General features: G+C 41.6%; 1 protein-coding gene across 22 annotated transcripts in view; it reads right to left on the minus strand.

The window, feature by feature from the left end:
• Positions 1 to 675: 675 nt before the first annotated feature.
• nrxn1a (neurexin 1a) overlaps positions 676 to 23,268 on the minus strand; it is a 58,566-nt gene continuing 35,973 nt past the window's right edge. For 7 of the 22 annotated variants that reach the window (XM_078937304.1, XM_011488279.4, XM_078937302.1 and 4 more), the window contains 13 exons: positions 21,565 to 21,768; positions 20,576 to 20,602; positions 17,967 to 18,089; positions 17,331 to 17,712; positions 16,769 to 16,959; positions 15,239 to 15,412; positions 14,033 to 14,152; positions 13,191 to 13,372; positions 11,437 to 11,608; positions 10,431 to 10,520; positions 9,103 to 9,413; positions 4,101 to 4,179; positions 676 to 3,212 (listed from right to left, as the gene is read on the minus strand). In XM_078937304.1, coding sequence (XP_078793430.1) covers positions 2,911 to 3,212; positions 4,101 to 4,179; positions 9,103 to 9,413; positions 10,431 to 10,520; positions 11,437 to 11,608; positions 13,191 to 13,372; positions 14,033 to 14,152; positions 15,239 to 15,412; positions 16,769 to 16,959; positions 17,331 to 17,712; positions 17,967 to 18,089; positions 20,576 to 20,602; positions 21,565 to 21,768 — 2,357 coding nt within the window. In that variant the 3' untranslated portion in view covers positions 676 to 2,910. The remainder of the gene's footprint in view (positions 3,213 to 4,100; positions 4,180 to 9,102; positions 9,414 to 10,430; positions 10,521 to 11,436; positions 11,609 to 13,190; positions 13,373 to 14,032; positions 14,153 to 15,238; positions 15,413 to 16,768; positions 16,960 to 17,330; positions 17,713 to 17,966; positions 18,090 to 20,575; positions 20,603 to 21,564; positions 21,769 to 23,268) is intronic. The other 15 variants (XM_078937312.1, XM_078937310.1, XM_078937311.1 and 12 more) reach the window with 5 other exon arrangements.

Here is a 23,268-nt window from a genome sequence, read left to right on the forward strand (position 1 = left end):
ATTATTTATACATCGACAGTCCCAGTTAGACAGATCATAGCTGCAAAAAAATGAGAAATAAAAAAATAATGGCGAAGCCTTTTCATATTTTCATGACACAAAAGGTGTAAAGGGAAATCTGCAACCTATTTACAGGTGCAGACATTTCCGAAGCAGCTGCTTGCAGACAAACAACAGATGAGGGGATGGCGGTTAAAAACTCCTTTACATCCTCAGAGAAATTTTTTTTTTCCATTTCTAACTGCAAAACATTTCATCATGAACTTCCGAAGTTGAATGTGATGTCTTTAGTCGTCTTGTTTTGTCTTATTCCCACCCTGAAACCCAAGCTTGTGATATCATAGTTAAACCACAGCTATGAAAGATCCCCATTCCTGGATTAAAAATGAAATAGATAGTAGTTTTATTGCTTCCCTGAATTTAAACTGACAACAACACAAAGAAGATAATCAAATTGCAAGTGTTTTCTTCTTGATACAAACTTTGCTTCCTGTCCCCTAAGGAACACGTTTGCCTTCAGTTTTTATTTTTAAATACACTCCAGAAAAAATGCAAATTAGTATTCGATTCAAGAGTTTTTCTGCTCCTGCAGCCGGGAATAATTGGATGACAGACACCACGCTGATAACTACAGGCAGACGGGAGCAAGAACCAACACACAGACGCACTGCAGGCTCACTTGGGTAATATTTTATTTACTCATTAATCTTCAAAACTATTTTTCATAATAAATTCTCACTTTATGTTCATCAAAGAACAGTAACAATAAAAATAAAAGAAAATACTGTAGAAAAAGTGTACATATAGAAAATAAACATGGTTAATGGAATCCCATTGGTTGACACGGCTCTTCTTTTTTTTTGTTTAGGATGGCAATACAACAGATAGAGGGAAAAGAAAGCTGAAGACATGGAGGAACAGAGAGGAGGCAGAAGTAGATTTGGATTGAGAGAAAAAGAGAAAAAGACACCAACAAGACCAGTTAGAAAGGACAGAATGTGGAAAGTTAATTTTAACTGAAGTCTCACAGTCCTTTTCATGCCTCTCCTTACACTGGTTCATACTGCACGGATCCGCCTGTTCGCTTACATTGCTGGAAGAACTGTAGGGGCTTGTCATGGCACTCTTTGTGTTATTAATTTATGGGGGAACACGTAGTATCATGAGGTTTAGAGGACTCACACGCTCGCAGGAGTTTGCCAAGAAAGAAAACACACAACCCTGTCATGACAGAAAAATTGAGCAATCAGTCACCCATCGTGGACAGCATGGCTGCTAAGAGAAAAAGGGAAGAGCTGTTACAATTAAAGCAACTCAAATTGTAATATAGGCCATGGCATCCATAGTTATCAGTAACACATTTACTTCTCTGCTTTTGATTCATTGCCTCAACTGTTTTATTATTTTTTAATTTCTTTTACTATAAAACGGGGTTGTTAGAGCAGGTACAGTGGGAGTGGCGTTAAAGACATCAGGGTAGAAAACAGGACTTGGCAGTCCTGTGGGGTAGTGGAACCCATCCAGGTGTCACATTTCAACATGCAACACCGTCCGCCCGCCCCCCCCACAGACAAACAGATCTGGTCTGAGTGGAACACGCCACCACTCCACGGCACAGCTCGGACACGCAGGCATGCAGCACACTCCAGATGGTCACATTTTTGCCAAAAAAAAATAAAAAGAATTCTTTCATCCATTTAAATATTCCTTAAAAACCATTTGTAGTGGGAGAACTTCAAAGCCGACGTGGTCGTTTTATGATGGCGTGTCATGGTGTGACCTCAGGAGTTTTCAATGCGGTATAAATCACACGGAGTAAGATAAGTCACGTGCAATAAGACCCCTTCCCTCCCCCCATCCCTAGAGTCTATACTGCCCAAATGTTCTTCATAATTCATCAGCATCTTCATCGTAACGAGTATCATATTGAACATTTTCACCTTCTTGTACAGTCTTCAGAGTCAGTTATGAAGTTAGTGGGAGTCTGTAGCGTTACAGGTAAATCTTCATCTGCGTGTGGTGTCCATTTTGTATGCAAGTGTGACACTGCAGTCGTGCAAGACTGGTGTCTGTAGGTAGCATCTGAAGTCTCAAGTATCTTGTCCGGGAGAATATCTCTCAGGTTCCGTTGATTCCATCTTGTCATTTACATTTTGCCGTAAAAACATCGGCACTGCAGCATCAATCCACTATATGAATGGGCAATAGCCCTGCCTCTTCCTCTAAACTAGCTGTTTTTGTGGTTCCTCCTGAAGCTTGGTGGGGGGGTGGGGGGTTGGACGAACTGTGCTTGTTTCCTCCGCATCTGCTGTGCTTCATTGAGTCCCGTCTGCTAACAAGGATAAAGGCCAAGAAGCTTGGAAGAGACACTTAAGTGCTTGTCTTAGTGCTTTTACATCATCTTTCTTCTGGTACACTGCTTCACTCCAAACACAGTCTGCCATGTGCTTTCCTTAAAGTCCTACATGGCCTTCTCTCCGTCCGAGCAGAGGTCCTGCTTCGGAAGAGAAGTGTCTGGCGGTTTTTGTTGTTGTTTTGTTTTGATTTGGCTGGCCCCAAGTTGGTGGGAAGTGATCTGGTGCTTTCTAAGTCATTGGGAATGGTGTTGCTTGTAAAACGAGGCTCTCTTGAGAGGCTCTGCTCATTGGTAAATACTGTACAGTGAGGGGTTGTGCCCCCAGACCAGTTTTTCTGTATGTTTGTGCTTAAATGAAGATCTGTGGGCATGATTGTGTGTGTCTATTCTCGCCAGAATGTGTGCAGGTATGATATTTCAAGAGTAAACATTAATAGTAGTATGTCTGTGTGTGTGTAAGTGTAGTTTTGCTTTTTGATTTTTTTGAGAATATATCTATTTATGTACATATATGGGTATATAGAAAAGTGTATGTGTCTTGAAAGTCTTCCAGCTCAGACATAATATTCCTTGTCTTTGTTCTTCTTGTTCTTAGAGATCTTGGTGATGCCCAAAGGCTTGTCCTTAGCACTGCCGTTGGGCTGTGTGGCTGAGTTGCTGATGTAGTTGCGGCTCTCGTCCACGCGGTAGGAGCCTTCGTCGCGGTTGCGATACTTGTACATGGCGTAGAGGAGGATGAGGATGCAGAGGGCGGCTGCTGCAACAATGCCCACCACCATCCCTGTGGTGCTGCTGCTCTCCCGCACCCCTGGAGATGGATCTCCAAATATAGGAACCTCTGGCAGAGGAGAGCGTGCTATGAAAAAGTATGGGTGAGAACAATGCAAAGTATTATGAACTGTAATCCAAATACAGGCAGCAACAAGGTCCATTCATAGTGCTTTCTTATTTTGTTTTTCAAAAAAGTGCAGCTTAAGCCATGTATTTAACGGGTATGTTCACGAAGGCCCTGAACGTGGGTTCTTCAAAGCACTTTTAGCATATGGTGTTGACACTGGACTGTCGCTACTCAATATTAGCGCATGTGCAAAATGTTGAAGCCTGCAAATCTTTCTCCAGCCTTTTTCTTGAACAGCTCTACTCTGATATATGAAAGACTTATAAAATTATAAAATTCCAGCCGGGCAGAGCGTGCATTCAATGGCTGCGTGTTTTGTACAAAGGGCCTTAAAACTGACTTAAAAACTTGCGTAGTGAGACGTTAATGCAAGAGTTTTAAATGGGAAAGTCAAAAACGCCAACATACCAGCGTTTACAAAGACTTTTCATTGGAAGTGGTCGCTCGAATGCACGTTTCCGAGCCCGGAGAAGGTTTAAAATTATTTCATAATATCCTATTTGATTAACGTGATAAAAGGAATATTCTTTTCAATGGTTTGACATGACATACAAGGAATTCACATCTTAATTCCAGTAAAGCAAGGAGGAGGTCAGTGGAATGAAAGGATTTGAAGTGTTACCATCAGATATGAGTGAGGAAAGCAGATAAAAGAAAAGGAGCAGGTGGGGGGAGGGAAGAAGCAGAGAAAGAAGATGGAGATGGGAGGTGGTTTCTGGAGGCAGAGAGCACAGTGAAAATAAAAAATTCATAGCGGTGAGTGACCAAACGGTAAAAAAAGAAACCTGAGTGACAGTGAGCACAGAGAGGACTTCAGAAATAAGCAGAAGAGAAGGGCAAATTCACCTGAACTGGGATCACAGGGGTCAATGTCTTCATCGTCGCTTGGACACTCGGCTGACGCCACCAGCAGGTCGTCCGCAGACTATGAACAGAGCAAATTAGGATAAATAAATCATGTGAGTGCTCGTGTTAACACAGGCGCTACCTGCATTTCACAGTTCTTCATTTTTTAACAGTTTTTTAACAGAAGATGCACAGTTGTCACCCACTTGTTTTTTTGTTTTTTTACTTTCCCGCAAACACTTAGGCCCCCCAGCATTTGTCAGGTGGCCAATAACAAGAAAAGATGGAAGGGGGGAGAGAAAGAGAGAGACAATGAATCCGTTTAAATCCGCAGGGGACCACCAGTTATCATCTTCCATTCTTTTAACCCTCCCCCCTTTGTTTCTCCTTATGGCTGTTCGGTTTGTCTACTTCCTTTGCTTTTCCTGTGTAGTCCTCCTCATTTGAAAGTATTTGAAACCCAGGGATGCACCTGACCAGGTTGAAACTAACTTCATTTAAAAAAACATACCGGGTGAGGATGCACAAACTGAACAAAACCGTCACTCATCAGACATTCGTGTTGAACCTGAAAAGCTGCTTTCCCAAATACATCAACCAACTTATACCTGAACAACAGCTCTATCTCTGTGCCTGGCTTCCTCTCAATGGAACAGGAGCCCTTTTTCCTCTCCATCCTTGCTCCTCCTGTTGCCATGGTAACTCTAAGTTCAGGCTTTTAAAAAATGATGGGGAATAAAAAAAAGGGAGTGTTCAGCCTCAGTGGGGACCTGTGTATTGATTTGCTGTTCTAGCCAGAGTGTGGAGAGAGAATAGGGAGTTGGTGAAAGATAGATGGATGGATAAAAGGAATTTTGAGGAGTCAGTTGGGAAGACAGAGAGAGAAAAGAAGACAAGACGAGAGGAAGACTTCAAAGAGCTGCTGTCTTTACTTAACACCACACAAATGTGCGCGCATATTCATGAACTACTGTTAAACATCTATGTTCCTGAGGTTGTGGCCATGAGAGATTTGAATGAGTGCACATGAGCGCAGGTTTGGGCGCTCAGTGCTGGCACTAAATTAAAAATTGGATTGTGATGCATTGTAGTGGATGAAAGTAACTCATTGAATAAAGGAGAACAGAAGGCAGCTGCAGAGCTACCAAAACAGGAGATCTCCAAAGGAAGATTACACACAAACTGGAGACACGAAGATTGAATCCAATCATATCACTAAGTGGCTGGTGGGGCTTGTGGTTAGCAATTACAGAAACATAAAAATCAATCAAAAACTGCTTCCTTGACATGTGCGTTTCCTGTTACATGAACTGAACAGGGGAAAAGGAAGTAGTTTATTCAGCTGTTCATCAAAGCCTTCACCAGCCTTGTAAGGTGTGGCACTGGTCCTGACAAGTCTTCTGTGGTTTAGGTTGTGAAACATATTTTAGGTCATCGATGCTTGACTCTGCAGCTCCTTTCCAATCAGTTCTGCCCACTGGGCTGTCAAATGCTGCTAGGCTGAACTCAGTCTCTGGAATCTAGCCAGCCAATAAAACCTGTGTGCCTTTGCCAGGACCTGAATAGCACATGAACCAATCACCAGCCAGAAACTCATCACCCATGACATCTGTCACTGATCAACGTCCAGCCGCCGTGCTCAACCCGTTCAGGAAACACACCCATTTAAATATCTATTTGGTGAAAATAAAAGCAGAAGAATGGATTATAGAAGGTCCCTCCTCTGGTTTGTGACATCACTTCATCAGCTGACCTCCCAATTCAAAGTGGAAGCACAAGTATTGATTTGGCTATTATGCAGGACACGGTGAAGTTTAACTAGAGGCATGCAATAGCGGAAAACTTGATAAACGAGCCGCCTAGGAGCAAAAACATGAATTCTTACTTCAACTAAGCCTCCTTTTCTTATTCTCTTTTTGTCTTATCCTTTCATTGTCTGTCACAGAACACGCTGACATAACAACGGAGGTGGCAGGATGAGAACAGTAAAGGAAGAGAGGGATGCGAAACAAATAAGACAGAAAGAAAAGAGGACAGTATCTGCATGCTAAAAGAGCAAAATCTCTACCTGAGCAGCCGAACAGTGCCAACGACCATCCAAGCCTCCCTGACTGCCTACTTCACACATAGTACCTGCTCTAGGTGCTCACACACTCTCCTGCAGAAGATTCAGTAGTTTTCCCGCTGTTTTACACAGCTGAAAATGACACACAAACTCTGGAGGAGTTAAGAACGCTCCATTGATCTATTCAACAAATCTGCAGACACATCGCCGATTCAGGTTCAAGTTGGAAGGCTGATGAAGAGATCCTGCCGAGAGAGAAGAGGAGCTAGCTCCACTACTGCAGATGGTGAGATAGACTCATACAACGCCTGCATTAACAGCCTATCACTGGAGCTCAACCATAGACAGAGAGGAAGGGAGGGCCTGAGGATGGGAGGAGGGGGGCAATGAGTAAATATGGAAAGATATGGAGGCAGAGGGAGACAGGGAAAGTGAGAGGAGAGGAGAAATGAAATTACATTAAAAAAAAGGAAGCATGAAGGGAGAGGATCTCTGCAAGATGGATAGAAAAACGCAAGGTGGAGACAAAGAGGGCAAAGCAGGTTGAAAGAAAATAAAATGAGGGAGGGGATAAAAAGTGTTGTGTTTTTGTGAAAGTGTGTCTGTGATAGCCGATTGGGCACTTCTCAGAGATTTGTTTTTTTTTCCCATCAGTCTTTGCGTCAAACAAAGAAGACACAAACACGGACGAAGATGTGCACAAAGGCGCACAGACAGACACCGAACATCAAATCCAAACTCGCTCTCTGTGACTCAGAGCGCCCCTCTAGCATAAACACGCTGCCTCTCTTCTCCTAGCTGGTGCTCAGCTGACATGCATTATTAATCCCTTCCACTTTTTCAGCACAATGCACAAATCAACTCACTGTGGACTTCAGAAGGCAGCGCTCAAAAATTGTTCTCTGTACAAAGCGCTCATGGTACAGGTAAACCCAAGGGGTGACTTAGGCAGATCCCCCTTTCTCCCCCCTCAAAGCTCGAGGTGTTTTGCTTTCAACCGCGCGATTATTTTGGCTTGTAACACATTTTCTGCCCCGCCTGTGATGCAATGTGCCGCAAAGCTGTTGTGCTAAAGCCACCTGAGTCTTTGTATGTGCGATCTGTACGTTTCTTTACACTTTACGTGTGTCCTGGTTAAGGCCATGTTGGTTGCCAGGCAACCCAAGGCACCCTCGGCGGAGAAGCAATGGATTCTTTTTTAAACAAGTACAACACAGAGATGCAGAGTTCTGGAGGTAAAAAAAACCGAGTGACTTAAACACAAGTACCAACACACTTTTCAATATTCTGAGCATGCAGCCAGTCTGACCCAGATTTCATACAGTGGTACTGATGCACATATACTTGTCAGACTTCAGCATCTGTACATCAATTTAGTTGAGCGTTTCATCCAACCCCCGCAGACATGGACAGGAAGAAAAAGAAAGGTGAGGTGTGAAATCTGCCTCTTTGACAGTCATTTCAATCTGCAGTGCAATCCATCTAGCTCATATATCCATTATTGATGCCTGAGGGGGATCTCACAGCCATCCGTGTTTCATAATTTATGTCTAAAACAGCTGGTGGTTTTATACACAGAGGAAACAAGCCTCTGTGGGAGCCTGGACAAGTGAGAGAAAGTAAGCTGCAGGTTGTGGGGTTCACTATTTCCATGGCAATTCTTATCATGAAGAACACAAATATATATATATATGTATGTTCACAAAAAAAACTGCAGCACACCCTGACACCCACAAAGAGCCTGTCATCGTTTCTTCAGTCATCTGAATGGATCAAAAAAGTCTGTGCTGTACCTGCTGAACATGCCCTACTGAAAATAAAATCAACTCAAAGTCCCCATAAATAACAATTATGTGTTTCACTTGTCCCTTCTGCCGCTATTGTTCCATTTGCATCTGTTTACTGAACCCATAATACAGAAAAGCTATTACATCCTCCATTAGCACACGCATTTATCGTCTTGCAATTCTGCAGGGAGGGACCACTTACTTGAGATTTTTTGCCATCTAATCCGTTTAAGTAAATGTGGTGTAACAGAAAGCGACGAGAGCCCTCCATCCATTAAATATCCATACTGTTTTCTTTTATTAAAAAGCTCCAACATTCAAACCTATGGAGACCTTGTTGCAAAAATACATAAAAGAAGAAAACGTTGCTTTCATTCCTGAGAGTAAACGCTAAGCCTTGCTTGCAAACACATGCTGGAGTTTATTTTACAGCTGCAAATTATTTATCCATACTTTTTGTTTTCTTATATGCTTTGATTTTTAAAATGTTTTAAAATATTTGTATGGAAATATGTTGAGACATGAAAAACAACACATTTTTTGTAACGTTTACATGACTTTTGTGTTACTAAAATGCTCATTCTCTTGTTATTTACCTTTACTACTTGTTTAGCTGTTATAGGCAAAACATTTTCCACTTATTCGTGGTTGTTTCATCCATAACGGGAGAGGTTCTATATCATTTTGTGTTAAGTTAAGATTACCAGTAGCCTTTCAGAAAGCACAGGTTGATCAAATAAAAAAACACACACATGGGTTAAACTCCGTGTAAATCCCTCCAACTGATTCTGGCAGGTCCTCACTTGGGAAAACACTTAGGCTATTTTCGAATTCCCTCCCTATTCCCTAGATATTAAAACACAATATAGTGTGGGACTAGAATTTTAAAAGCCATTCAGACACCATGCTCACTACTTTTTTTATACTGCAAATATGACATCACCCATTTGCACACTCCTCAGTGCACTCTGTAGAGAGTAGTGAAGGAATTTGGAAGCCATCTTAGTTAGTGATCTGTGTTCAGACTCTTTCTCTTAATCAGCCCATTCTGATTGGTAATCTAGAGGAAAATAACGCAGTGATTGTACACATTTTTATGGTTTCAACACTTAAAGGAAGTCCCACAAAAAGGTTGTGACTTGACTCTGACCTGTGGTGTGGCACCCTGCTTCTTGTTGGTGGCTGTCGTGGTTGTGATGTCACTTATCGAGGGGGCGGAGTCAGATCTGTTGCCTCCAGCTGCAGCGCTCGACTGCGGGGTAATGGAGGAGGAAGGAATGTCGCCGACCAGTCGCAAACTACCCTCCACTTTGATGTGTGGGTGTCCCTCAGCGGCCATTTTGAGGATACGGAGGCCGTTGTAATAAAGACCAGACATCTGTCCCTGGAACATGGATATGCCTCTCTCATCTCCACCAACGCGCACCGTCGTCTGGCTGTTGAAGATGGTCAGCTGCCGACCTACCAACACGCAAGCCAAAACCCACCGCAACATGTCGAGGAGAAAATTTGACAGACGACACACACACACACACACAAACCGGCAATCACATACGTGTGTACGTCCACACATAATAATTCTTGAGTGTTACACAATCCATCATCCCCCAAGGCATGGTGAGAGGATAGGATAGATTAAGCATGGCAGAGCGAGTCGAAACTGTGGAGAAACGTGGAGGAGATTGAGAGAGATAAGGGGTGAGGACAGTATAGAGGAGAGTGGGGGAAGATTTTGAAGAAGTCAAGAAGGAGGATGATGAGCCACAGAACAGAAGGAGGAGAAAAGGAAGCGGATAAGAAGAGTCATAAGGCCCCGAGAAGACAGGGCTGACAGATGGTTGCTATGGTGATGGCTGTGCGGCACAACATTGTATTTGAAAGAGCAACAGACAGGCAGACAGAGATCTAAAGAACTGTTGTCACAGCCCTATAAAGCATGCACAGTTTATAAGCTCTTGCACTGTTAAAGGGACTAGAGGCTAATTTATGTCTTTCAGCTGTAGTTTATGAGGAAATCTTTTACTTTTTTTTTCAAAAGGCATTATTCTAATAATTAATTTCAAATTTATATAATTCTTACATGTCATCATACTTTGCATGTACTTTAATTTGATAACAAATCTTATTTTCATCATATAATCTTTAGTAAATGCTTAACTGTTTACAATTTGACAATTATTTTCCAGTCTTAGTAAAAGCATCTTTTATCAGTAATTCTTTGCTATTTACTGACTTATTCACATTTAAATTTCTCCATCGTCCCTTTAACCTGATATTATAAAATACACACTAACAAGATACGTTCACAGGCACTACAGTTTACACAGTATTACACACTACAGCTGCCCAACTTTTAAATACTTAGTTATGGATTTAGATTTTTAGATGTTAGTTGATGGTGCACAAGAGTATAATCAACTGCCTTGAAATTGTAATTTTAAGCTGAAAGTTTTAAGGAATTTTAATCAGGGTTTTTACCTTTGTCGAGTAGCCATTCGTCAACTACTCGACCAAGCCGATAGGGGATTCGCTGTCTGGCGATGGCCAGGCGCTCGTTATCATTGTTGCCTTTAATTTAGAGATGAAAACACAGTAGTAATTACGCACATACAGGAGCTGGATACAAAAAGAAAAAGCAATGAAAAGAAAGTAATGGTCCATTCAATATTTGCAAGGAACTGGGTCAGCTTGAACTTCCCTGGAAAACAGAGCTGAGATCACTAAGTCTCCAGTGAGCGGACTCTTACTCTCTGTTCATTGGCTTTAATTTAAAGAAACATTTCAGGGGTTAACATTTGAAAGAGCACAGTAATGTTACAGCTGCCACATAAAGCCTATATAACTGGCTAAGTTTAGAGCTACATACAGGAAGAACCCTCACACACACCTCACAACAGCTAGCATTTAGCATTTTAGCTACCTAAAATCTCACTGTTAAAGGCTGGCACCTAATATTTACCACTTTAAAGATAAAAAAAGCAAACAATTATAAAATCCAAAACTATATTCAACAACATACAATTTTTCTTATTTTTTTCTCTCTAGTTAAGCATTTATCTCAAAATATGACAAGTTTTTTAAAATTATTATTTGTCCAAAATGCACCAGCTGTTATTATTTCTTTTATGAGGAGAAAACAAACACTGACACCTAAAGTTACTATTTACATAAGTTACCTTTAACACTATTTAAAAGGCCTATCATGACACAGCTGTCTAGTACACATGCTATTGCAGTGGCTATCTTATTTTATTTATTTAAAAGCCATGTTTCTTGTCAGATCACACATATTTCATTTCAAACACATCAACATGAAACAAAGCTTCAACTCTATATTTCAGTCTGGAAAATAGACATTTAAAGGAAGACTGATGTGGCTCATCAATTAGTAGGAAGAGGTGGGTTGCTTTGAACTGGGGTGCAGTTAAATCTGCTAAGGGGACAAGCAGTGCTCTGCTGGGGCAGTGGGCGGGGCAGGGCCTACCTGAGGGGAAACGCTCTATGACCTGCAGGTCATCCAGCTGGAGGGTTGCATTGCCACCACTGCGGGTGAAACGAACTATGTGGTATCTCCCGTCGTTGACAAACCTGGAGCTCTCTTCTATGTTGATATCATCAGTTCCAACATTAAACACCACTCTAATGTTGCCATTATCCTGAAGAGAAGATAACAGAAGTGTTTTGTCAGATTTTGAGTTAAAAAGGTATGTTTGAGGTCCTTTAGGATAATTACAATGAGCACGAGTTTTTATGGAAAGTCTTCGCTGGGAATACTTGAATGTTTTTCTCAAAACATAAAATGCTGCTTAACCAATGAAGTTTAGGCTCAAGGTTTACCTTTATCTATTTAATTCTTCACAGCACCTTTAACCCTTGTGCTATCTTAGATGACCCCACCCTTACATTGACGTGTTCTCCCTACCATGACAAAGGTGGATAAAGGTGGAAAGATTTCAGGTAATCCATGGACACCAGTGAATATCACAAATCATTAAAGAAAAAAAGTTCAGCGCACTGTCTAGTGGGTCTAGATGACCCAACTCCCAACATTAAAGTGCCTAGGATAGCACAAGGGCTACAGACCCACCCCATTGAAAATGCTGTTTTTGGTGTTTTTAACATGTTCCTGTGGCTTTTTTTGATGATCAAGGACAAATACAAAGAAAACTATGCTCTGAATTGCATTTTGGAATATTTCTTTATTTAAATTGTGAGTCAGGAGCAGGTACAAAAATGTTGTTGGCAAAAGATTGTGGCATTGATGTAGAAGCTTCCACGGCTCCATTCTAATTAATTAAACAACTAGATCCATATATGGCTTTGTTTCCTTGTCCGGGCTGATATCTGGCTCAAATCTGTATGAATACCTCCAATATTGCTAGCCATTTTTTGCACATAAACAAGGGGATGAGGGTAACTACAGAAACCATATCCTAGAAAATGACACACGTTTTTAGATTTAGGCTAACAGTGGGAAAATCCCAATTAAAAGACTACTGGGAATGCTTTTATAATAGATCTAAGGATGATTGGAGTGGGTCTTTAAGTTTTAAATAACGCCATTTGACACATGTACGTATTTTTGTCTTACTGTTCTTGGTTAGGATCTAATCATCCTATATATTCAGGAAAGTACTTAAAATTACCCCCCCCCCCCAAAAAAAAAATAACAACAATTAACTATAAAACGAATATAATATTTTGAATTTGAATCCCGAAAAAAAATCAGGAACGAGGATGATAATTACCTGACAGAATAATTGCAAATTATTCTGGCCCAACGGCCATTGCCTGCTAATAATCCGAGAGTGTCTGCGTCATGTATGACTGCAAACACATTAAGGGTTTATGGGAGCCCTTTAGGAAGCTGTGGATTAATAAGGAAAGCAATCACCCAGAAAATACAAATGCACCACTGAGTAGAGTTTGGTTATGTTTCAACATAATGGCCTCATGAGTAAAATAAACCACTCGACACTGCTGCCAAAGTAAAGGGCTGAGAGAGAACTGCAATGAGGGCTTGATATTAACTGATATATTTGTGGGGCAACAGTATTTTGGGGCAATTGAACCTTGTTGTGTGATGCACTTGGTGAAATTGTTTATCTGAAGAAGTAATGACTAATGATTTAGCAATATTTGTAATAAATAATGTCTGCAGACTTGTATTTGTGTACTCAAGGGGCAGCACACAAAGAAATTCTTTGTCTTATTGTCTAGATGTGACTGTCTACTTACTATCTGCAGCTGTAGGTAGTCTCCCAGACCAGAAGAACTATCTACTCGCAGCAGAATGGCATGTTTCTGTTGGGTGCTGAAGCCCAGAGCCAGCCGGTCTGCTCTGGTGCTGGGACGTTCATTAGGGGGCCATGTGTAAATCACCAGTCCTCCGCCACGGCCAAAGATGTAGGTAGTACCACCTTGGTCACGCAGATTATAACAAAGGCAAAATCATAAGCTTAAAAACACATTCAAGATCACAATTTTACCTCAGAAAAAACAAAACATTAGAATAAGCTTAATTATAGTGTCCTATAATTCAGATTGTTCCTTGTATACGTCTTTTAAAATCCAGTTTGGCACATATCACTTCAGTAGGTGGCTGAAGTTACTCATATCATGAAAAACTCACATGGCTCTCTATCATTTGGTTACATTAACCCATTGAAGCCTGAATTTATTTCCAAATCATTTATGTTTTTCCTTTCATGTATATGCTAAATTTAGGTAATTTTGGAGCCAAAGTGGTCTGATGCATATTTGCATCAATAGGTGTCAAGAGCTTGAGACAATTTGTATGTGACTTTAACCTGAGGTAAAATTGAAATGATTGTATAGCAGAGACTTCAACAGCCTATTGGGATGGTAGTGTTGTTTTATTTCAGAAATAGTTGACAGTGCCCCCGAGTGGTGGATAATTACACACAATAAAGGTTATGATGCTTAAAACCAAACGTCCAAGAAACATGTTCAAAAATCTGTCTGTGATTTAAACAGATCGCAGAATTTTCCAAATAAAAAATTACCAGGCAGAACTTTAAAAACATCTCTTTTAATTTCATTTAGTTGGGAGAACTCACCGTAATTGCATAGAGGTCCAGCATAAGAGGTCATGCTGCAGTCGCAGGTGAAGCCCTCCCATTGTTGCAAACAAACTCCCCGATTTGCGCAGGAGTCTTCCTGACATGTGGTGCTGGGACCTGCAGTAACAGACACGATGAGGTGATGAAAGGTGGCAAAAGTTGAAAGAAAAGAAAAACAGTGTCCTCTCTTTCTTTTTGGTTTTTGGTTTTGTCGACAGCCTATTTTGTTGACAACATTCACGCAGGAAAGTGAGGCAGTCTTAGAACCAGATTTTCTTGAAACACCTTCAAGTTTAAAAGCTACAGAGATGCTGCACTATCTATAGTAGAAACTGAAACTAACTTATTTGAGTGAAAATAGCTAAATGTGGAGAGCATGCAGGCGTTGAGGTTAAATAAATCCGCCAAGGACAGGAGGAACAGCTTTACATAAGAGGTAAAGTTTTGTTTAAAGGCCTTTAACCCAATACTCTCTCTATTGGTCTGGCACCTTTTTCCGCCTCGTGCTAAAACCAGACAGGAGAACGTCAAAGATCTAAACTTAGTTCTCCTTGGCTGTGCCTGTAACATGAGGCATGGAAGAAAAGGTGTAAAATGATTCAGCAGTGGAGTATTGAAGTTTAGTTTGGGAGTCAGTGGGAAGGGTTGGAGAGCATGCAGCTAAGCATGCTGGGTGGTGGGATGGTGGTCAGTTCAAGTCAGTTGTAGCTACTGCGCCATCTCACACCAGCTAAATCCAATCTGGCCTTTGATTCTGGATCACTGGGATCCACACAACACTGGACACCACTGGGTAGTTTCAATACAGCTGCTCAGACACACACTCACTCCCACACATTTCTGCACCTTCAAGCATGTGTCTCACATGCTCACATATAATGATATACCTTTCAAGTCAGCTTTCATCAATGTAACTTTTGTCAGCAAACAAAAAAACAAACAAGCAAATTAAGTTAGATGGTTAGTTAATGCACACAGTTGCCTGTGAAGTGAGTAAAAAACAGTGTGGGGAATGCCTTAGGACAGGATGCTTAGAAAGAGTGTAAAATTGACACATAACAAACCAAGAGCTAGGTTAGTCAGGTATTAAACAGGGTGCGTGAGCTTTAAAACAAAAACTGGGAGAAAAAGGCAGCAGGGATTGTGGGATACAGAGGCGGAGGCAGGTGGGGACCACAAGTTTCGGGTATGTTTGCGCTTTACCTTCACATCCTCTTTCCACTTGCCCCACGGTTGCCAGGGCATCGGCCAAAAGGTCCGGCAGCCGACCGTTCAGATCAACCGTTGCTAGGCAACCCTGAAATCCCTCACGGGAGTGGACCAGCTTAGGCAAGTCTCGGAACATCTCTTTAGAAACACCCCCAATGTACAGATCACCTGTCAAATGAATAACACTCAATAACTGATCCAGTTTAGGACAAATCTTACATTTACATCAGTACAATGCAAAAACTGAATCTTAATGAAGTAAAAAAAAAAAACTTGTTTTAAGAAAAACTTTATTTTCTGTCTTGCAAGAAAATAATCCTAATTAAGTTTTTTTTTTATTTTTTTTTAGCAAAAATAATCTTAGTCTAAGACAACACATCTTAGTGACTAGAATTGTTTTCTTAAAATAGAAAAAAACACTTTTTTCCTAACCCATTGGTAGAATTTATTTTGCCTTTTCAAAGAAAAATGTTCAATTATTGAACATGTTGACTTCTTTCTAGAGGGCTTGTGTTTGCAGTGTAGCAGCCCAATATTAGTATATTTTAACTGGCTTGTGTTGCCACCTGTTATTTGCAAATGAACTGCCAGCCTTTTTTTGATAAATATGAAAAGAAAAGTAATTACTTTTATTGCAACCTATGAATGTGGACATTTTATTGTTTTATTCTTGTGAGTAACTATAAAATGGACATCACTCTCCATGCTTGTAATTGCTGATAGCACTGCAAGACAGTAAATTAAGCTGTGTGCAAAGAGTGTAATTACTGAGATTACAAGACCCTGGCTCTATCCAAATGCAGTAAAAGCTTCTTTTCATTTGCTGCCTGAGAAAAAACCTGGCATGGAATGCAAAACCAAAAATAGAACTTTTGTTTTTAGACACCTTTTTTCTTAAAAATAGCAGGTGTTAATGTGGAATTTTAAACACAAGTTATGATACGCCTTCCCTTTTAGGGTGATGAAACATTGATAAAAAACTAAAATAGCATTAGCAAAGAAGCATTTAAAAAAAATAAATTCAAATTAAATGTTAGCACTAATGCTCTGTGCTATGAAAGAGCAGAATATAAATACCACAAAAAAGTAAAAAAAAGTTATCCTTGGACACAGAGGATTTTGGTTTAAGAAATGTTTTTGAAGGTAAAGATGTTTTTTTTTTAATATTAATATACAGTGCAAGACGGAGCAATGCAACTTCAATTAACCTCAGGAACGAAGGGAGGAATCGGAGTACCAGAGGTAAATTGCTTGAAAGACGTTCAGGAGAGAAGAAGGTAACAACTTAAAAGAAGCCGGTCTCTTGAGGGATTTTTAAAAACTCTTTTAACTGATACTGAGTTCTTTATTTTCTTTTTACTATAGCTTAGCCTACAGATGCAGAATCAGAGAGCTGTTGGTCTACATTAAAAATCATTGAAATCACTAACTGAGCTATTAAACATGGAAACCTTTTCTTTATTTAAGCAAAATGGGTAAAGAAATGTATATATTATTGATAAATAATGTCAAAATTGTGTGTACCCTTTAGGTCAAGGTTCTTAGCACCCGTCGTAGTCTGTGTGGTGACTTTGGTGTCAATCTTGACTGTGTGAAGATTGTTGGTGTCCCGGGAAATGTGAACATTGTGCCAGTGGTTATCATTCAGAGGGCTGTTGGAGCTCCCTTTGATCAGATGTGCTCCATTTCCCAAGTCAGAAACGTAATGCAGGTAGCTGTGTCAAGGAAGAAGAAAAGAAGGGTGGAGGCAGTTAAATAGGCAAGAAATGGAAAAGCAAATTAATTAAGTACATTCTCAAGTACATCACAGGGTCACACTTCGGGACTTTATTTTCCTTCTTTCACTAGCTTGATAACAAGAGCAAATAAACAGCCAGTTGCCTGCAGAAATGCAATTTTTAAGGCCAACCTTTAGGTCAAAACTGTTTCTTTTTGCTGTTTAAATCCCATTACAGTGAAAAAACTGAGAAAGCATAGCGAGCACTTTCATTTTAATGAAATTTGGCTTCATTTGTATGTTATTTGTAGATACTGGTAAGATGTCGGAATGTCATAAACAGTCTAGGCAGAGAATTAAGCTGCTCACCCTTTAACCAGCTCTACAACTATGAAGTCATTTCCATCTCCCCTGTTGAAAAGAATGAGTCCGTCGGGAGATGTCGTTTTGAACTGTATGAAGAGATGCATGGAGTAGTAGGCCTGGAGCGTGGACAGCGTGACAAAGCTGGAGCGGGAGCGGAACGTGACAGGGTCGGACACAATGGTCTTATAACCAATGACGGCGTTGAGCTCGCAGTAGTCGATGTCGCCGTTCTTGCATAGGTCAATGTACGGCATGCCGTTGAGCGTCAGGCCTTGAAGGTGGCCAATGAAATTGGAGGGCACAGCGGGCATGAAGCGCTTCTCCGTCACGATTCCCGTCTCCACATTATGGAACTCCAGCTGGGTGTGGTCCCCTGCCATCTGACCTGGTGGTGTGGGTAAACCTCAGAGGTAAGAACTGAGGAAAGATTGTTTTGAGGTGCAGCTGTTGCTCAGGAAGCAAATTCTAATCAATTTTGTAAAAAAAAAAAAAAAAAAGCTTATTAAAAAAAAAATATATATATATATGGCTTTTTGTCACTTACATATATAGATGTCCTCCAAATAGAAAATGTTTTCAAAAATTAAAGTCAAATAATGTATTTGTCGTTTGATTAGCAAAAAAAGTTGTTTTGGTTACCTTCAACAGGCTGAAGATCGTCCACGGTGAGTTTGAGGTTCTTGCCACGCCGGACAACCCTCACTGTGTGCCACTCATTATCATTGAGGCCTGACCCAGCAAAGATGGTCTCAGGGCCTTTACCTACACATAGCCCAGATCACCATTAACATAGTGCAAAGAAGGGAAAAAAGACAGAGTTGCTGAGAGAAGACAAGAAAGCCTAAAGAAGAAGGTGAAGAAGAGGAAGGCGAGGATGAATCAAACTCCAAGGACAGAGAGAAAATGGAAGTTGGAGGCTGAAGGGAGAGGAAGCATCCATACACCTCTGTGTCAACTCACACAGATGGAGAAGTCTCTTTTTAGATATTCCAGATTGATATGTGATGTGACACAGACAGACACAAAAATTAACATAAATGAATGCCTAAAATGAGTCACAACAGGCCCACTCTGAGACGGTCCATCTGTGGGCTGATCACGTCAACATGTCGAGCACCTACCCACACTACCTACTAGGGTGCAAACTCCCGACTACTAAACTTTCCCTTAAAACCTTTAAACTCCACATATGTAATGTTGTAATGTTTTTCCGCTGACTGCAGTGCTGCAGGGATCCTCACGGTGGCAGTAGACACACAAAAGAGCGCTGTAATGCTGTCCAAGGTGCTGATATGCAGCAGAATGAGGAGCGGCGATGTCTTTGCATGATGCCTCCCTCTTTGCCCATCTACTACTTTATATCTTCCCATACTTGACTGCACACATTTGACAGACTGACAGTCTCCTTGCTCTTACTCCTTACAAGCTCCACTCCAACCTTGAACGTGACATTCAACACCACCTCCCAGCACACGTCCGCACAAACAAACATCAACTCTTTTCCGTCTCCAAAGTGCTTTCGATGTGAGGAGTGTGACTGTGTCTGCTTACAGTGACCTATAGGAGGTAATGAGTGGGGGAGGTGAGAAGTAAACTGACCCGAGGAGATTCTGCAGCGGAAAATGTCAAGCGTGTCCACATCAATCACAGAAGCACACAGGCAGGATCGCACCGAAACACACACACGCAGGTAAAGAGGTAGAAGGAAGATGCTGTGGCGCAAGATTAATTTAGCAAAGATGAGAAGTCAATCAAACTGGACATGGCAGAACGGAATGACCTGCAAAGCTGAAAGAGCGTTGTGTGTTAAGAGAGAACAAGCTTCCCCTGAGGAGACTCAGCTGTGCTCTGGGCATGAGCATCTCATCCTGTTACCATGGATCACTGCTTAGCACCAAAAAGGGAGGGAATATGTGCATGCATCAATGTGTGTCCGTTTGCACACGTAACTGAATACTCAAAGAATGTGAAAATCAGATGCTGATCTGTCTCAGCCTTGCAGACGGACAAAGGAGCACCTGTTTTGGGGGCTCAGACAGTAGCGAGTCAGGTTGCACACTCGTCTGGATACTGGGCCAAAGATAGAAGACATCTTAAACAAGAAGACACGAGGGGCCTGCTCGCTGCAGAGGAAACACAGATCAAACCAAATAACACAAGCTAGTGAGGATTACGAAAGCAAAATAATGAAAACAAAATCGCAAATGTGATTCATATTTAATTAGCTCCAAACAACAAATGGTTTTTCTGAGGAATAAGCCTCAAATCTCTGAAATGCCAAGGCTTTTATTCCACTGCTGAGTGGACTGTTTCTTTGGCGCCTGGCTGTTAAATAGACATTTTCCTCCCCTTTGAATACGATATGTATAATTTATTGTATACACAGTGCGCTAGAAAAGTGGCTGCCTACTGAAATGTTCATTGAGACAACTGGTCTAAAATTGGCCAGCAGACATGCGAAATAGCAATGGCGCTGTGTGGCTAGTAGGGTTTCTATGGCAACTGCAGTCGTCCATTTCACCACCTCTTCGTCGTCACGGAGTATTCACCTCTCTTTATCTCACTCTCTCCTGTTTTTCTGCCATCATGACAGAGCGAAACTCCCTGTGATGGAATTATACTTCACTCTCACCCAAACCAACCCAAAATGCCCCATATAAGACACCGCCTGAAAGTCTTTCATGCGGGGCTTAGACAAGAACAATGAGCAATCAACGAAAACAAGCCGGCTTGCTGGATGAGGGTGCGACAATGCGAGATAGAGGGATGACACGTCTTTTGTCTCTGCCATGAGAAAGTCATTTGCTTGCAGCTCCAAACTGCATTCATCTACCTGCTAACTTGCCTCGCCTCTTTATCTCTCCCTTCTCACACAGTTTCACTGGTACACCTCCTACTCAGATTCCCTCCTTCCTTTCCCTTTCTTTCATTTTCCCCTCCTTCAAGCTCCCCATCGTCGCCCTCTCTTCCCCTCCCTTCCTTCTTTGCTAAAATGGCTGGCTCGAAAAACCCTGGCCCTCAGCAAAAAACACCCTCGGCTCTCCTGCGGTGCAGCTCAGCACTCAAAGGTGAATCTCCCCCGTTCAGCACAAATATATATACATAGATCTGGTTGGAGATGCGGTGATAATTTGAATTAGCGACGAGGACAAGGCAGATGTGAACGTTGAAAACAGATGTTAAAAGCAATCACCATACATACAGAGAAAGAGGGGGGGGTAGTTTAGGTGAGATGGAGGATCACTTACTGGCGGTACAGTTTATCCTGATACAGTCTGGAGGGAGAGCAGAGCAGAGGGTTAATGCTGCACACACAAACATGCCCTCCACGCCCTGGGGACACACACATCGACACACCGCGCACATATTGCAAGGACACAAGCACTGCTGAGAAAACACACTGCTTTGTCAAAGCATAAGGCTCATGTGTTTTCTCATGACAGTGTGCAACAAATGTGATTTATTTCCAATTGGGGCATATCCAGGGGGGAAAAAAATGGAATTTTGTCCCAAAATGAGCAGTTTTGTTGCTGTGGCCTGAGCGACGCTTCCAGTCACCAGGTTAAAATATCTGGTGACTGAGATGTGTCAAGGTGTTTAATGACACCAAACACATTCTAGTCGCTCACCCAGCCCAATTGTTTGACCCACAATGCCTTGGTGTGTCGTGCGGCGTCAACCACGGAAAGAGCGTGGATGCAGACAACCAGAGACCAACACATGCACCCCTGTGTACAAACGTGTACTGTGAATGTAGTTGAACTCTAATGCAACTGGGTAGAAATATTTCACAGCTAAAAAAAAAACAAAAAAAAGGGCTGCAGCTACCTGAGTAATAAACCATCTGTGTGTTTTCACAAACTGTGAGTTTGTTACATTGATTCCTTAAAGATGTTGGGGATGCACCGGTCTGCTGGGAGTAAGCAAAGAATGCAGCTTGTTGCTTTACCCTCTGTTCAGTGGGAAAACTTCAGTTGTGTGCGTTTATGTGTTAATAAATGCGCTCTCAATACGCCACACAAACACTGAAAAGCAACTACTGAAGTCAGTAAAATGCTATAGACTGACTTTAAACTCAGAAGAATCACCTGAGGGATGAAATTTTTACTCATATTAACCTTAAATAGAAGGAGAGGTTATGAAAAAACACTTGAAATTGTTTTTTTTTCCACCTGATTCTTCCAACAGGCATTCAAAATATTGTTTGACATTCACAGCTTCGTGTGCATGAGCGTACCTAAGTTGACAGTGAGTCGAACGCGGGCACCATCCAGCTCCAGACGAAGGGTATCTGCCGAGTTACGGGATGTGGTTGCCATGAGAACGCCATAGGCCCGCTGGGAGCGAAAGCGTAGCGAGACGTCCTCCGCCTCAGTGTGCATCGCCACAGGCAGCTGCACCTTCATAAACTTGCTGCTGTCGTAAGAGAGGATGGTCGCGTCTGCACAAGAAGCGCAGGGAGAGACAGATGATAAGGAAATGCCAGCAGATAGGAGCATGCAGGAGAAAATGTTTAACAAAAGATACTTGACAGGGAGAAAAATCTATTATGGAAGAAGGAGAAAAGGTATTTTGACAATAGATGAATCAGATTTAGTCGACTGGAACCCTTGGTTTCTTGTTATGGCATGTTTAGACTCAATACATAAAAAAATGACTTTTCACTCCGGAATTTTTATCCAAGTTCGCCTTGAAGGAGCCAAAAAAAGCGAAAGCTGTTGGTTGGTTATTGGGCTAAATCAGGATGCCTGATGGTGAGTTTGTTAGCCACTGTCATTGACATCCTAGACCCTGAAGTCATAATGTAACAAGCCCAGGTGATTCCACTTTAATGCCTTTGCATATTCATTTACATATTCATAAACCTATTCTCTTCTTCCTGCTGGGGCCAATCTCTGACACCTAAACTGTTTACCTCAGAGAACTCTGCTTTTATTGGCCAATTACATACACAGCTTAACACTCTCTCCATGCCTTTGTGTCTTTTTTTCCCATTTCACCCCCCCCCCCCGCCCTTTTTTTCCCCTTATATCTCCGCACACAAGACATGCTTGATTTTTGCTCGCCCCTGTTTCTGTGGGAGACGGCTGAAGCCGAGGCAAATACAAGAGAACAGGAAGGGAGGAAGGCGTCATGAATACTGATGAGCTGAGGAGGAGGGAAAAAAGAGCGGTAGTGTGTTTGCGTGTGTGTGTGTGTGTGCTTGTCAGAATAAGTGAGTAAATTTAAGTGTGAACAGAGGAGGGTTTAGTAAAGTGAGACAGGGGAAGAGAAAATAAGGACAGAGTATGAACGGGAGACACAGTGAGGGGGGGTGAGACAGCAAAGCTCTTGGCTAAAATGCAAATGAACCCTCATTAATTTGAGGGAAAAAAAGAAAAAAAAGGTGGTTGGCCTGTTAAGTCACAGATAACACAACCAGCAGTCATGCATAGAAATGCTGAGGCGTACACATGTGATTTGAGATGAGAGAAAGCTGACTGCCTTTTCCCTAACCACAGCACCTGGCTCACCATCAGGCATCTATTCGATGTCGAGTTGGTGAGAGGAAAAGTATGCAGGCCTATTTATGTCAGGAAATGGAAAACGCAAATGGGGTTACGCTAGCTGTGTCACAAAATGTTAGAAGCCTGTAGCCTTCCCTAAACAGGTGATGAAACCAGAACAGGTTCTGTTTTTTTTTCTCCCTTTTAGTGAATGAATCCACAAAAGCCTCAGAAGCGATGCATTTAGCCTGTCTAGTTTGTAACAACATTTTTCTGGTAATTAGACTCAAGCTGAAAATACACACAACAGTCTGGAGGTAATTCAAAATTAGTTTCAAAGGTGACATAGAAATAGTCTTTATCCACCTTTACTAAGAGTGGAAACAGGGATCGAATTGGTAACAGCCATGACAGCCTGTTGCCAAGTATAAGGCAGCTCTTTTTTATTTATGCAC

The sequence above is a fragment of the Oryzias latipes genome, chromosome 19, assembly GCF_053564925.1.
Source record: "Oryzias latipes strain Hd-rR chromosome 19, Olatipes_Hd-rR_3.1".
NCBI classification, from domain to species: domain Eukaryota; kingdom Metazoa; phylum Chordata; class Actinopteri; order Beloniformes; family Adrianichthyidae; genus Oryzias; species Oryzias latipes.